Genomic DNA, 14,313 nt, shown 5'->3' with positions numbered 1-14,313 from the left:
GGTCGTTTTTTTTCCCCCTTTTTTTTCCCTTTTCTTTTGACGCGTCAGGAGTACGCGCACGACGTAGGCTCATTATGAAGACTTCTTTTCATTGACAAAATTGAGTTCATACTAATGTAATACAACGTCAGGATAATTTAACATGCAAATCCTTAACATGTGAATCCTCTTCTCGTCTCAAGGTATCCGTCTAATATGTCAAATACTCATAGCTTGGCGCCAGAGAACGATACTCCTTCGTTCTTCTCTACTGTGCCGCTCTTGTTCTGCAGCTTCCTCCTACCAGCTGTTGACAGTGGCAAGCCGTCGTCATGCTCACGAATATAGTAAGCCCAGTCAGCAGTTGGATCCACTTCGGTCTGGCTGTAGCCATTGCCCAGGTAGGCGTATCTGTTGCCTTCATATTTCACGTCCCAATCCTCCAATCTGAGCTCCTCCATTGCTTCCATGTAGTGCAAAGTTGAGCCAGGCCACAATGCAGTGATCTTGCCCTCGATGCTTCCAGCCTTGTACCACGATCGGCACGGATCATTCCAGACCGTTCGCTGCATGAAGAAGTCCTTGTGTGCGACGAAATCATCCACGGCCTCCTTCTTCGGCGCAAATTCCTTGATGTTGTGAGTCTGATAACGGTCAATCATCTTGCACATGTAGTCTGCCTGACACTCGATAGCACATAGGACCGGTCCGTTGCCAATAGGGCAGTTGGGACCAAGGAAGATCAGGTAGTTGGGGAATCCGGCAGCCGCGATACCAAAATATGACTCGGCAGTGCCAGACCAAACGTCCTGCAGATTCCTTCCGTCTGGGCCGATGATTGGAAAGCGTGGCTTGAAGCCAGTGTCAAATCCAGTAGCACAGATAAGGATATCGACTGGATACTCGTTTCCATCGTCGCACTTGCATCCCTTTTCAGTAATTTCCAAAATCTCTCCATAAACAGTTTTGACATTTGGTTTGCCAAGGGCCTCAAGATAGCCAACACCTGGTGTCAATCGTCTACATCCAACCGACCATTCTGGGATAAGACGCTCCTCAAGATACGGGTTCTGCAGCTTCTCCTTCATTTGCGCTTTCATGTACTCATGTGTCTCGTTATTGATCTGTGTGTTTTTAAGGAAGATGCCGAATTGACCGTTCAAACCTCGCTCCACGAGCTTGCGGTACTCAAGCAGTTTTCCGGGCTTTGTGGCAAACTCGTACTTCTCTTGATCGCTAAAGACATGTTGCTCAAGGCCTTGTACTGGCGAGACCCAGGTTGGCTCTCGAATGAAAGTAGTGACCTTGCTAACCTTGGGCTGAATTGTGGGAAGCACCTGGATTCCGGAAGAACCATTGCCAATAAGACCGACGTGTTTACCCTCGAGATTGACACTTTCATCCCAGTTGGCAGTGTGTAGAAGAATTCCTTTGTATTTTTCAATACCTGGAATGGCGGGCCATCTCCAATTGTTGAGAATACCGCTGCCGTTGATCAAGATATCGCAGTGCTCAGACTTTTCAGACCCGTCTTTCAGGTTCTTGACCTTAACGTCATAGCCACCTTTCTGCTTGTTCCAGTAGGCACCGATGACTTGATGCGATGTTTGCACGTATTTGTGGAGGTGGTATTTGCGGGCGAAGGCATCAAAGTATTGGAAGATCTCCTTGCTACTGGCATAGACAGCAGACCAGTCCAGCTTTGGCTCGAAAGACCATGTGTAGTTGTGCGCCGGCACGTCACATGCACATCTGAATTTGATGTTAGAATACGTTGAATGGTGAAGCAATGATCGCCCCTTGGTTAGGGGATCGCCTCAGGGTTGACATACCCCGGATATCTGTTCTCGTACCACGTTCCTGAGACCTCTGGGTTCTTTTCAAAAACGGTCAACTCCATGTTGTTGAAATGCTTTTGGATCTTGTAGGCCATCAACAGGCCGGACGCTCCGGCACCAATGCAAATGACCTTAACATGTCTCTCTGCGTGAATTGGGGCTTCCAGCCGCGACTTTGCGTCGGTGACTGGCTTGGTGTGGGGGACAACGAAGTCAGCCATTATGGGGTATCACGAACAGAAGAAAACCGCACAAATAGATGAGAGGTTTATGATATGAAAAGAGAGAGGGAATAGCAAGAGAGAGGAAGTGAATGCAGGGCGATCAGTAAAGAAGTATTTATCTTGCAAACACTAGCACACGGATACGCGAACATGAGTCGTTAGAAGATATCCACCAGACGCAACACTGGCTCTTACTAAAGTCGGGTCCACGGCACTTTCGTGGATGATTCGCATTATCCTGACATGGACAGCTCGAGGGGAAGCTCGGGAAGCTACTTTTCCAGCCGACCTGATTCATGAGGGTATCTGGGGTGCCCGCGGACTGATTCGACACTTCGCTGCTCACAGATTCGTTTGAATGGTCAGATTGGCGGAGGTTGGCGTCTAGTCTTCTCCAGAGGTGTGGGGTCTATCTTATTACCACGCTTATGGCTCGGTTAAATATCTCCGTCTACGAGTCACGTGATCAAAGTTATTGTCCTCGATGTGGGGACCCCTCATTTTTCTAGTCTGGATCATTCCACAATCATGCAATGTCATCCTCGCTGTACGTACTTGGCTTAGACATAGCGTGACATCTTCGGAGTCCAGTTCCCCATAGAATGATGCAGGAAAATCCACGAGAACAGGTAGCAATTCAGCCGCCTCGGATATTGAAGTGGTCATTTAGCGCCTAAGCCTTTACAGAAATAGAACGCTCTCCACAGGCGAGCACTAAAATCAGCGGAGTCCCGTGAGTTGCTGTACACTTTGTAGTGTTTCGTGGTTAGGCAAAATGCAAAAACGAGGCTTTTAGTCAGGTATAGAGAAGATAGGCTAATGGAAATTCAATGGAACGTCTCGTGGCGTAGACGATTGGTCTAGATCGTGTATCTAAAACTTGGGTGTCTATATCCTAAAAGCTCTTCCTTTTCTTTCTGGAGCCTGTAATCCCTTTTCCCCATATCTCTCTGCCGATTCTCTCTCTTGTTGTAAAGGATCAGTACGGTGGTCGTGATGAGTGACAATCCAAGCATGCCGATGTTTATTGCATGCCCTTTCGTATATCGTGGTCTGTGCACAACAATGTCAGCCAAAATGCAAATGATGCCAGATTATTGGGAGCAGAAGACACACGCGTCAGCCTGGAGATAAGTAAAGGTTGCAATAAAGGCAGCCATATTCGCCACTCCAATCTGGAAGCCGGTAGCAGTGGCTCTGACATAGTGTGGCGCAACATTGTTGCTCAACCATCCCATGACCAGAGGTGAGCTTGGAAAAACGCCTGCAGCGACCAGAAATGTACCGCCATACTGGACGCCCGGCATTGAGCTAGCTATGAGCATAGTATAACCCCCAATAGCAACTGTGCAGCCAATCAACATGAAAGGACCTCGGACCTTAAACTTGTCCGAAAAGTGCGCAGCGAGCAGTACTGTCAGAAATGCAAGGAAGTTTGGCGGTACAGTCATCAGCTGCGCTTTCACAGACGAATAACCTAATGTACGGATGATGGTAGGTAGAAACAGAGAAAAGCTGTAAATTGGCGTGATAATGGCGAAGAAATCGAGGGACAGAAGCAGCGTGTTCCAATTAAGGAGAGCAATGCGGACCCAATGCCAGGAGAATTTTTCTGAGTTGGCATTTCCTGAAGAAGAACCTTGACTATCGAGCTTAAGCCGAGCAATGGCTTGCGCTTTCTCTTCATCGGAAATGAATCTCGCATGGGTTGGGTCGTGTGGAAGAAAGAAGCTGGATATGACCCCAACCACAACGGTAATTGCACCTGTGGCATAGAACGGTCAGCGCGAATTAGTAGAGATGGCAATTTTAACGTACCTTCGATAAAAAAGATGAACGGCCAGCCATTATAGCCAGAGGTTTTTATCTCAGCCAGGCCGGTCGCCAGTAAGCCACCAAATGCTCCGCTTAGTGGAGCAGCGCAATAGAAGAGCCCTATTCGGTAGAGCATGTCATGACGACGGTAGAACATTGCTTCAGAATTTGGATCAGTTTTTGCTCCACAATTTGCTGTCGTTTCTGTACCTAGATAGATGATTATACCCCCAAGAAGTCCACCCTCTGCAAGACCCAGAAAGAATCGTGCAAGAAGTAGGCCCTCATAAGTTTTGACGAGCCCTGTGCACAGTGATACTATGCCCCAAACAGTGACTAGGAACTAGGTGATAGTCAGCATAGATGCAGCAGATTGGAACAGAATGAGCAACGGACAGGTATATAGAAGCCGGCTTTGAAGTACTTTAGAACAAGATTACTCGGGATCTGGCTATCATTAGATGAAGAAATAAGACGGCAACTGAAAGAAATACATCGACGCAGATGTAGGGAACATAAAAGACTGCCAATGCAACGTTGAACTTGTTGCCATCGAGGGCAAGGTCTGCTGCAAGGCCATCAATCCGAGCATTTCCAATGTTTGACCTGTCGATGAAGGCAAGCAACCAGAGAATGAACAGCCACGGCAATATGTGTCGGTCAAACTTTCGATTAAGGTACCGCTCAGCCCGGGAGTCAGCCGCAATGTCGGTGACAGTAGACTGGACCTTTTCAAGATGTTTGGCTTTGTCGTAGTCCTCATCTTTGCTGTCCAGCATGACCTTCACTGGGTCATTAGCCTCTTGTGTCAGTAAATTTTCATTCATCACGAATCTTTCGGCTCAAAGCTCTTCAAAGGCGAGATTTCCTCGATCCAAAATGCAAACTGGGCCGAGCGAAAGGAAACTCTCATCCATTTAGGCGCTGTGAAGTAAAGGAAGTTGGTCTTGGGTAAGCACTCGTCCAAGGAAAAACATCCTTGTATAGGTAACATTGCGGAGAACATGCACGGCAGTTGCAGGTTCGGTGATTTTGTTTCGGCGGTACCGTCATGAAGCATCTGGTTGGTGTTGATCATGGTGGAGTACTCGGGCGATCTTTAACCAGCAGCCGCGCAGTCGGGACAGACGAGCAGACTAAGAAGCCGTAGGACAATGCTTATTCGGTTTTATTCGGCAATAAAGCATCCCCCATCTTATGCTCTCCATACGACAGCATTTACCATAGTGGTCATCTGGAGGAGGCGCTCGTTTGGAGCCGTGCGTCCAGGAGGCTTTCTGACGCTCCCCCGTGTTCGTAATCTCGACGCCGATGACGGCGTTAAAGTTGTTCGAGCGCGACTAAGACACGTTCATCGACCACAACCACCTGTCCCGCGCCATGAATGAAGATGCGATATACAGGTCATCGTCACAGTATCGTTTCTGGAGCTTCACGCCGGAGAAGCTAGCAGATCTCCGCGCCAAATCGAACGCGCTCGCCTCGGATCACATCAACGCCCTCGTGAAGCGGCGGAAGGCTGCCTCTGCGGTTCCATCTTCAGCGGAAGGCACGCCATCGGTGAGCGACGCGGACGTTAAGAATGGCGGCAGCAATGGCAAGAAGGACGATGGCGAAGTCGAGCGGCTTACTGTGGAGGAAGAGATCGAACTGCTCAAATACTACTGCAGCAACGTCCTCGCTCTCGGCAACGATCAGTTCAAGTACCCTGTACACGTCACCGCGACGGCGATCCAGTTCCTGAAGCGCTTCTATCTAACACACTCGCTAATGGACTATGCTCCCAAAAGGATTATGCCCACAGCCCTATTCCTGGCCAACAAGACGGACAACCAAATGCACTCTCTCGATCATTTCTTGCGCGACGCACACAAGATCGACGGGCTGAAAGAGGTGACAAGAGAATCGATCCTAGGTCCAGAGTTCCTGTTCACGCAGGCCCTCCGTTTTCACTTCGACGTTCGCCACCCGTACCGCGCTCTCAAAGGCATCGTGCTCGAAGGTCACCAGCTCGTCCACATATGCCAGGGCCACAAAGCACCCGCTGGCTGGACCAGGATGAGCGAGGATGACATACGAGATCGCCTTCTGAAAGATGGCAGTGTGTCGCCCAAAGAGTTCGAGAGGCGCGTCTTGTCTACGTACGAGAAAGCGAAGGAGTACCTGTCCACCAAGGCGTTGATCTCGGACGCCTACTTTCACTACTCACCCTCGCAGATCGCTTTCGCCTCTTGGTCGTGCCACGATCCGGATTTCGTGAACGACTTGCTTGACGTAAAGCTGAGCGGCGTTGTGCCGGCACGCGAGAAGCACAAGATCATGGATGCAATTGCGGCGTGTGCCACCATGCTAAAGGAGACCCAAGTTCCAAAGGAGGATAACGACCTCAAGAAGATGAACAGGAAGATGCTAAAGTGCAATAAGATTAATGCAAGGGATCCTGCTGAGGCCAAAGCCAAGAAACGGGCGGCAGACGGCGTAGACGAGCAAGCCGTGAAAAAGAGAAAGCTGGAAAGGGAAGCGTTCGAAAAACAGGGCAATGATCTTTTTGGACCGAATTTGATCAAGAAAGTAGCCTAGCATTTTTGTTGCTGTGCCATACTCATTTTACAAGCTAGCAAAACCGCATATTAGATGGATCCTACTGTCGGCTTCCAGCCCAAGTTGGAGATTGTAAGATACGAAAGTCACAAATACCCGAGCATGCGATTAGCTCAACTGATTTTTTTTTTTTAAAAAAAAAAAATAGGAAAAGAAAACAAACAAGAGATCTCAAAACATAGCAATTTTGAGCTTTGTCCTTCGCGAAGACGACATGGGAGCGGAGAAGACCCAAACATTGCCTTGGTGAACCCACGGTCCGCGTAAGATACATCATGACAACGGAGCGTCTGGTCCAGTTATTTGATCACCTTCGCCCTTTACCTTCAACGCCTTGCGAATCTCCGCATAGACGTCCCAGCCGTACAGCTCCTTGTTCACGTCGCCCATGAGCAGCTTTCCGAGGGACGGGAACCTGCCCAACAACCAGATGAATGCGTACGTCATCATCTCCTCCACGAAGCTCAATTCCCTCTTAGCGTTGGCAATCTTGTTCGTCCGCGCAACGATGGCGTGAACTCGTGGGGAACGCACACGGTAGTAGAGCTCGCCGGCCCGGTCGATCGCGTCCCCGAGGGGCAGATTCTGCGACGTCTGGGACAGGTAGTGCGACAAGCAGATTGAGAGCGTCTTTACGTCTTCAAGAGCCTGGGATGAGCCTTGACCCGAGGTCGGATTCATGGCATGCGCGGCGTCCCCGACGAGGATGAGCCCGTTTTTGCTCCAGTAGGGTAGCCGCGGGGTGGTCCAGGTCGGATAGACGTGTGAGACGTCGGCCTTTTGGATAATGTTCTGGATGAAAGGATCCTTCCAGTTCCCGTGATGGTCCTGCAGTTGCTTGCGCAGATCAGAGAGCGCGATGCGCGACTGGCTTGGCAGGTCGTCGGCGTGTATGGTGGACCACCACATGGACTCCCTCTGCGCTATTGGGGAGTAGCCGAAGAAACCATTGGGGCCGAACGTGAAGACCATGGCCCTCCTGTCCAGAGATTCTTTGGAGCATGGGATGGGAAGGAAGCCTCCCACGCCGATCAACTTACTGACGGTCAGTGTTAACGGCGGCTCAGCAAGAAGAAAGTGAAGGGGTGAGGAAGAACCATACTCGTAGATTGGCTTATACTCCTCTGGTCCAAAGATAGCATTCTTTACCGTACTCTTCACGCCGTCCGCACCTACTATCAGATCGGCGGCCTCCTCGGTATCATCGTCAAAGACGACCTTCGGCCCGCTCGTGTCGTCGCGGCCCAGCACCCTGATCACCTTTTTATACTGCACGACGCCGCTTCCCACGGCGTCGTTAAGGCATTTCCACAACCCGTGTCTCGAACTCGCAATGCAGACCTCCCCCTTGTCGTCCGAAGTCGTGGATTCGTTCAGTTTCCACCCCCTGCTGGCCCTGAAGATAAAGTTGTCGCAAGGAAAGCCTTGCGCTGCGACCGCGTTGTGGAGCTCCGTCGATATCTCGCGCAGGATGCGCATTCCATTTGCTGCTACGCCGAGTCCGCCCCCCACAATTGCCGTGCTGGACGACAGCTCCTCCAGGTCGTGCTCCTCGGCATCAGGCGCTCCCCCGCTCGAGGAGCTCACCTTAGCTCGCGGGTGATACTTCTCGTATATTTTGATCTCCGTCCTCTCCGCGTTCTGAGCAAAGCTCTGCCGGAAGAACAGGTAGGTCGAAAGTCCCGATATACCACCGCCGACGATGATGATCTTCATTGCAAAATCCTTTTAATTACTTCCTCTTCTTGAGATAAAAGACAGAATGACACAAGGAGAAGCACGCAAGCGAGAACAAAACCGAAGTCCGAAATAGCAGAGCGAACGGTGCCGAGCAATGGATGTCGAGATCACCTCGAAAAAAGAGGAAAGTATTCTCACCTTGTTAAAAAATGAAGGAAAAAGACAAAGTCGGATAGCGTAGGGTAAGTTCAATACAAAAATCCTGTTGCCTGCTGAGCTGGCGCAGTTGATCTCCAAACGCCAGTGCCAACCGCTCTTTCACGCTTCGTATTCGGTGCGAGCCATCATTGGCATGGCTGTGATTGTATTGCGTGTTGTCTTTGGCGCGAATGTGTCATTCGTATTACTTCCTGAAGGTTGCCCGTATGATGGTTCTTAGGTTGAGCAGAAAACTGAACCGCGAGGCCAAAATAGGAAATCTGTGGCTTGCTTGTTGGAAGCTTAAGAAGAGCAGTACGCACGTGCACTGACAGCAAAGAGCATCGTTCCACGCGAAAGAAAACAACAAGGACGTGTTCTAGAGATGATCGCCTCGTAATGAATTGATTCAAAGGGAGATAGATATCTCGTCCTTTTGCAAATTTGCACAAAGGACAATGAAGGACAGCGATCTATATCCACTTGTCGTTAGTACATCTTTATAGTTCTGGATTCAATCAATCCAGCTACTCCCTCCCATATGCAAGCCAGGTCGACTAAATGCGGCCCATCCAAGTAGCAACCCGTAAAACTAGCTCCAAGCTCCAAACATGCTCTACGCGAACGCTCATCGGAGATACTACCGCCAGGGGAACCTTCCACGCTGTTTTCAACCGGTCCTGACAGTCAACTTGTAACAAACGAAAAAAAGGCACAAGTGGGAATGATTCCCTCGGCTTTCATGCACCCATCTCATATCCGTCTTCGAATGGTCAAACCTTTATGAGCCTGCGGTGGAGCGGGAAGCGCTTGCAAAAACCTCTCACGTTCTAATTTCGGGATTAGATTAGCACATTCCTCCAAAAAACAAATAGAACGTCGGCCACTTCCGTACCTTGCTCGCTCTCAAATCCCACAAAGATGTCGTCGTTTTCCGCTGGAGGCTCCAACGCATCCAAGCTAACAAACTTCTTCTCGAGATTCGCAAACTTTGTCCCACCATTGTCCGGAGTGTCACTCCTGCTACCCCTGTCCTCTTTGTCCGGTTTCTCCTTGATGGGCAACGTGAACTTCGCGTCCACCAGCTTGACGCCATACCTTCCCTTCGCGTGCTTGTCCTCGTAACGTTCGAACTGGTCAACTCCTTTGAGCTGGAAATTGAGGCAGTCGGCCTGTGGCATGTCGTCGAAAAAAGCGAGCAGCTGGACGATGCGTTGGCGCTCGTGCGATACGACTTGAATCCTAGAAGTCCCGGCCTCGAGCTTCTTGTGCCGTGACAACGCAGTGACGGGCCGTCGACGTGCTATCGTGAACGTCTGTGCGAGACCGTCATATGTTACGTGGAATGAGGTGATGGATGCCTGGAAAGCATGCAAGTCCTCAAGGGAGAAAAAAGAGAGGGTCCGCAGTGTAGGGAGCATGAAAGCGGTACGCTGGATGTCGGCCAGGTCGACGGGTAGCTGAGGCGGCACCTGCGACGGATCGAGCGTAATGGACAAGGACTCCTGTGCGCCGCGCAGGATTGTCAGGTCGGGTTTGCCGTCCGGAGAGAGACGCAGTTTGAGCTCGCCTGGTCCTACGTCGACGCGGTCCGTTAGAGTGCCCTCGCCAGCCTGGGCAACGACACGCAGACTATCCGACGGACCAAGACTCTCGAAGCCGCTCCCAGGAGTCTCTTGGTTCTTGCTCAGCGTCAGAACCTCACGCCAGTGCATTTTGGCAAAAGGATTCTTAGAACTTCCCGAGAATGCGTCGGCTTGGTCGCTAGACTCGATGTTGAGAGACTTCAACCTCACTGCCGCAACCTGCGTTTCGCCCTGAACCAGAACGAAGCTATTAAGAGTGTCGAGCAACATACGCGAGTCCTGCTCGTTACCAAACACCATGAGGAGGCTGCATTGCCGCCTGTCCTCTTGCACATACAATGTTTGGGCGGGCAGACTTGGGTTTGCAGTGTCCTTGACGGCCGCGACGAGGGTGGGGTAGCGCAACCCAACGTCATGGCTCGCGCTGCCAAGGATACGATTCTTTGGACTTGTGACAGCCAGGACGCGGAAGCCGCGATAGATTTTGCGTTCTCCCGAGCCTTCGTACTTGGTCTCTGTCTTGGCGAAGATACGTATCCTGCACCGCTTGACACGATCCGGCGGAAAGGCAGGCGGTTGCCGCGAGTCTTTATATTGGAAGTCCACGAGCGATGTTTCGTACACGATTCGTTCGTTGGCCAGGGGCAGCAAGCTGCTCTGGACGCGGAAAGTGTGATTGTACAAGTTGAAGAGCTGTCTAAAGTCCGGTTCGTTCAGTTGCACACTCAGCGAGTAACCATGGGGTAGGCCCACGTGCAGTGAACGACTCGACTCGCTCCACTTGACATCCTGCCACGACGGTCCACGCTTCCTGTCGCCCTGTATGCATATCGTGACGAGTTCCCTCTGCGTACAGATGGTAAGCTTCGGGTGCCAGTCGTTGCGCTCCCTCATCACCGACACCACAGCTGGAAGCGGAATACGCTCAATGTCTGGATCACCTGTCCCTAGCATCGCGTTGACGAAGCACCTGTTGTAACTAAAGTCCAGCCGAGTGTCTGTAACGGCCATGACGGAGAGGGGGCTGAATTTTGGAATGTTGACTACTTCTGTCAGAGCACGGCCGTTCAACCCGGACAAGATAGGGTGTAAGGCTGCCGAAAGCTCTGGATACTTGATCCAGATCGTCTGGTCCTGACCTTGGATGAGTGCATGAGTGGGTGGCATCACGCCGTTACGCTTCATCGAAGCTAACACGCTCTTTAGATTTGACATGAGCACGTCACACGACTCAAATAGCTCTGCTGTAGCCAAGTCGGCCGCATTCCGAGCTTCCATGGATCGCTCGGCATAATCAGCGGTCTCAGAAGCGGGCAACTGGGGATGGCTCGGTATGAGTTCCACCAAGATCCACCACGCTTTTGCAAGGTCGACGTGCGGTTGAGAAAGCAGCTCTTGACCGTGTACAAAGTCCGTTCGTCCGTCTATGCTGCGAGGTTTGCTCCTTACAAGCGATTCTACACCCAGACGGCCGCGCAGGAACCACCAGACTGCGGCACGAAGCCACTGTAGAGGCGTGAATTCGTACATGGGCCGCTCAAACTCTGCCTGGAGTCGAAAAATGCCACTCATGTGCGAGCAACGATCCGCAAAGTCGTCCAAAGCGATCTGACCGAGTGCCGCGTTGGGCGTTGCATTAGTCGGCGGCCTCAACGACGAGGCCGTGTTAGGTGTAATTGATCCCGGGGTACTAGACGACGAGGTCGCGGCAGCGGTAGCCAGCGGCACGTAGCCAACGGCACTTTCGGAGCCTCTTGATGGAGGTGACGAATTGGATGTTTGAGAATAATCCAGTCTGTTTGGAATGGTGACATTCAAAGCAGGTGAGACACGGGGCGCTGGACCTTGGTCCGGATCACTCGGTGCCGGCCGCAGCTGAACGTCGACGGGCGAGGGCACAATGGGTTTGCGCGGAGGGATGGTAGTATGCGGCTGTACGCTAGGCGTTGGTTCGGCAACCGAGAGCGAAGGTGAAGGCACTTGTGAGAACTGCGATTGTACGTTCAGAGTGGCCGCGGCAGACGAGGGGTTCTGACCCAGCTGCAGTGAGGGCCGACCCTGAGACATGGATCTTTGGGTAGTCGTTTCGCCAGCGGCTGACTGGTCGCTGACGGGTTCGTTTGACGTGTCGAATTGATCCAGAAAGGGATCTTTCTCAACGGCAGAATGCAAGGCCTGCCCTTCTTCAGCTCGCATCCTAGATATCTTCTCCTGAAACGTGGGTGACGAGAGAGAGTTCCTCTTGCCGCCGAAATGTAGGTCCTCCAGTCGGGTAGTCCGCAACTGCAGCGGCGAACCGTCGAGCGTAGATTGTAGAGCTTGCTGCCGGTAGCTCGTACTGCGGGAGGCTGGACTCGCGACTTGGCCGGGCTCGCTGCCGGAACGTGTGGAACGTACCGATCCGCTGTCTACGCTTGGACGGGCATTCTCACTGCTGCTGCCGTTACCGTTTTCGTCGTCGCCCAGGTCGCTGAATCGGGTCTGCGTCCGCTTGATTGGCTTGGGCACGAAGTCTGGCTCGTCTGTTGGGAAGCTATTATTCCTGGACTGCTCGCTTAGGTGCACGGGTTCTTGGAGATGATCCAAGTCACTGAGCAGCTGTCTCGCCGCGAGTTCAGGTGCGGCCGTCTGAACTTCAAGCTCATGCGTCCGGGGCAGTTCGTGGACAACAGGTTGCGCTGTATCCGGTGCAGTGATCGGGCGTGGGGGCAGGAGAGGACGGGGTCTCCGCCGCCCGCTCTGCTCAAGCCTCTTTGCTATCTCGATGACGGGCTCGTCAGAGTCGTCGCCGCCCTCCCCTATTATTTCCGGCATTGTGTTCGAGAATTGAACAACGAGGTTGAGCGCTCGGCGAGGGTAGTCTTTCTTTCGCATGATGGACGGGGTCGGCAGGCTGTGGCCCGCAGCCGAAGAGGCGGCGTCGGAGGCCCATCTCTGGGCTGCAGCGACATCGATTCCAATGCGGGGTGCTTTTGGTGAGACGGGCCTAGCTTTGGACGTCGAAGGCCGGAGAAAATCGTTGACATCGTCACTGAGGGTGAATTCTCCGGGTGCGTGGGGTTCGGGTGAGGCGCTGGACCCTGTGAGGTTGTTGGCCAGCTTCTCGCGCCACCGGTCTTTGCTCAAGAATTTGGAGACGCCATGGTGTCGTTTGGCCACAGCGGCACTGTCCTCACTCATAACGGGCGCTTTGTGGGCGGGTGCGGTGCGGTGGGGGCGGGAGCGAGTGAGGGGCGGCGCTTAAGCTCGTGCATCGGAGGGCTGAAGAAGACGGCGATGAGGTGAACGAGCGAGGGAGAAGGCTGGTGCAGGAGACGAAACGCCAGTCCGTCAGTGGGGTCGAGTTGGGTGAGCTGTCGACACAATGTGTCTGTGAAAGAGGAGGGGAGAGAGAGCGAGAGAGGAAGAGAGAAAGAATCGCAGGAGGCGGAGAAGGAGGACGCTGCAGGGAATATACGTAGCAATAGGGTGTCAGGTTAGATGCCAGCGTGCCTGCTTGCGACCCTCCTGGCTGAGCGGATCTAGGCCAGTTCTGGCGGTCTGGCGATCAGCCCGCATAAGGCTGAGGCTGGATGCAACCCCAACAAAAGTCAACAGGTGTCTACAGCCAAAGGACACGTGCCAGCGGGCGCAGGCCGAAATAAAGTCGTGTAAGCACGCGCAATCGGGGGTTGAGCGGCGGAGACGGTGACGTGTCCGCAGGCGGCGTGTCGGGAGCGAGAAGCGGGACGGGCTGCCGAACGAGATGACGACGATTAAGATGATGAGGATGGACGTGGGACGCTGGCGCCCTGAGACACGCGAGCGTCCAGGGGGTCGCTCGGGGAGGGGCCCCGGTGATACGGGCCACGGCACCAGGCGGTTTGGCGCCTTCTCCTCCGTGCTGTAGCGCCCCACGCTGGCGCCCGCTGGTTTCCAGTGAGCAAGAGTCGTGGGGTCAGCTCTCCTTGATTTGCCCAGCGACGGCGGGTGAAGCAGAGTGAGAGAGGATCCCCTCCGTACGGCGTCGTCCCCAAGTCATCCTGGGCATCGCCCGCCGCTAGGCACCATTCCCACTTATTACAGCACTGGAGCGCGCCGTAGACCACTCCCGCCCAACCTAGCTGTCTCTGCTAGCCAGCGCGGCCTCTGCGCAACGTCCTTTCTGGCAGTGTTCAACATAGTCAACGATCTGCCCCGCGGTCAGATGCAGCCACAAGGGTTAGCTTTGGTTGATCTGGTGTGAGAGACTGGCCGTTCAGCTGGACGTGCGTTCCCACGAGTGCAGGCGGCCACGGGGGTGAAGGTGATGATGGCGTTCAGCGCGAAGGTTGTGCCGCTCGTTGATTCGCCTGCGCAGCTCGACGGCATTGGCGAATCAAAAGCAGGACCGTAGCCGTGGCCTCTGTGACT

At 53.0% G+C, this 14,313-nt stretch overlaps 5 protein-coding genes across 6 annotated transcripts; 1 reads left to right on the top strand and 4 right to left on the bottom strand.

The window, feature by feature from the left end:
• Positions 1-56: 56 nt before the first annotated feature.
• PV09_08703 (uncharacterized protein) lies at positions 57-2,108 on the bottom strand. Its single transcript, XM_016362642.1, has 2 exons — positions 1,812-2,108; positions 57-1,731 (listed from the first exon to the last, which is right to left on the bottom strand). The coding sequence occupies exons 1-2, from the start codon at positions 2,036-2,038 to the stop codon at positions 207-209; spliced, it is 1,752 nt and encodes a 583-aa protein (XP_016209509.1). The 5' UTR covers positions 2,039-2,108; the 3' UTR covers positions 57-206.
• Positions 2,109-2,873: 765 nt separating this feature from the next.
• Positions 2,874-5,104, bottom strand: PV09_08702. Of its 2 annotated transcripts, XM_016362640.1 has the most exons (6): positions 4,351-5,104; positions 4,253-4,303; positions 4,067-4,199; positions 3,860-4,015; positions 3,158-3,806; positions 2,874-3,094 (listed from the first exon to the last, which is right to left on the bottom strand). In XM_016362640.1, exons 1-6 carry the CDS (start codon positions 4,681-4,683, stop codon positions 2,902-2,904), a joined length of 1,515 nt encoding a protein of 504 aa, XP_016209507.1. In that variant the 5' UTR covers positions 4,684-5,104; the 3' UTR covers positions 2,874-2,901. The 2 variants fall into 2 exon arrangements, with proteins under 2 accessions (XP_016209507.1, XP_016209508.1); XM_016362641.1 differs by having other exon boundaries at positions 2,874-3,806.
• PV09_08701 (uncharacterized protein) lies at positions 5,068-6,598 on the top strand. Its single transcript, XM_016362639.1, has one exon. The coding sequence runs from the start codon at positions 5,237-5,239 to the stop codon at positions 6,434-6,436; it is 1,200 nt and encodes a 399-aa protein (XP_016209506.1). The 5' UTR covers positions 5,068-5,236; the 3' UTR covers positions 6,437-6,598.
• Positions 6,599-6,645: 47 nt separating this feature from the next.
• On the bottom strand, positions 6,646-8,570 carry PV09_08700 (uncharacterized protein). The gene is made up of 3 exons (XM_016362638.1): positions 8,336-8,570; positions 7,560-8,167; positions 6,646-7,496 (listed from the first exon to the last, which is right to left on the bottom strand). Exons 2-3 carry the CDS (start codon positions 7,934-7,936, stop codon positions 6,731-6,733), a joined length of 1,143 nt encoding a protein of 380 aa, XP_016209505.1. The 5' UTR covers positions 7,937-8,167; positions 8,336-8,570; the 3' UTR covers positions 6,646-6,730.
• Positions 8,571-8,687: 117 nt separating this feature from the next.
• PV09_08699 (uncharacterized protein) lies at positions 8,688-13,697 on the bottom strand. The gene is made up of 2 exons (XM_016362637.1): positions 9,231-13,697; positions 8,688-9,165 (listed from the first exon to the last, which is right to left on the bottom strand). The coding sequence occupies exons 1-2, from the start codon at positions 13,099-13,101 to the stop codon at positions 9,089-9,091; spliced, it is 3,948 nt and encodes a 1,315-aa protein (XP_016209504.1). The 5' UTR covers positions 13,102-13,697; the 3' UTR covers positions 8,688-9,088.
• Between the last annotated feature and the right edge of the window lie 616 nt (positions 13,698-14,313).

The sequence above is a fragment of the Verruconis gallopava genome, assembly GCF_000836295.1.
Source record: "Verruconis gallopava strain CBS 43764 unplaced genomic scaffold supercont1.46, whole genome shotgun sequence".
NCBI lineage: Eukaryota > Fungi > Ascomycota > Dothideomycetes > Venturiales > Sympoventuriaceae > Verruconis > Verruconis gallopava.
Note: the sequence above shows the minus strand (reverse complement) of the source record. Positions and strands in the feature narration are given on the sequence as shown.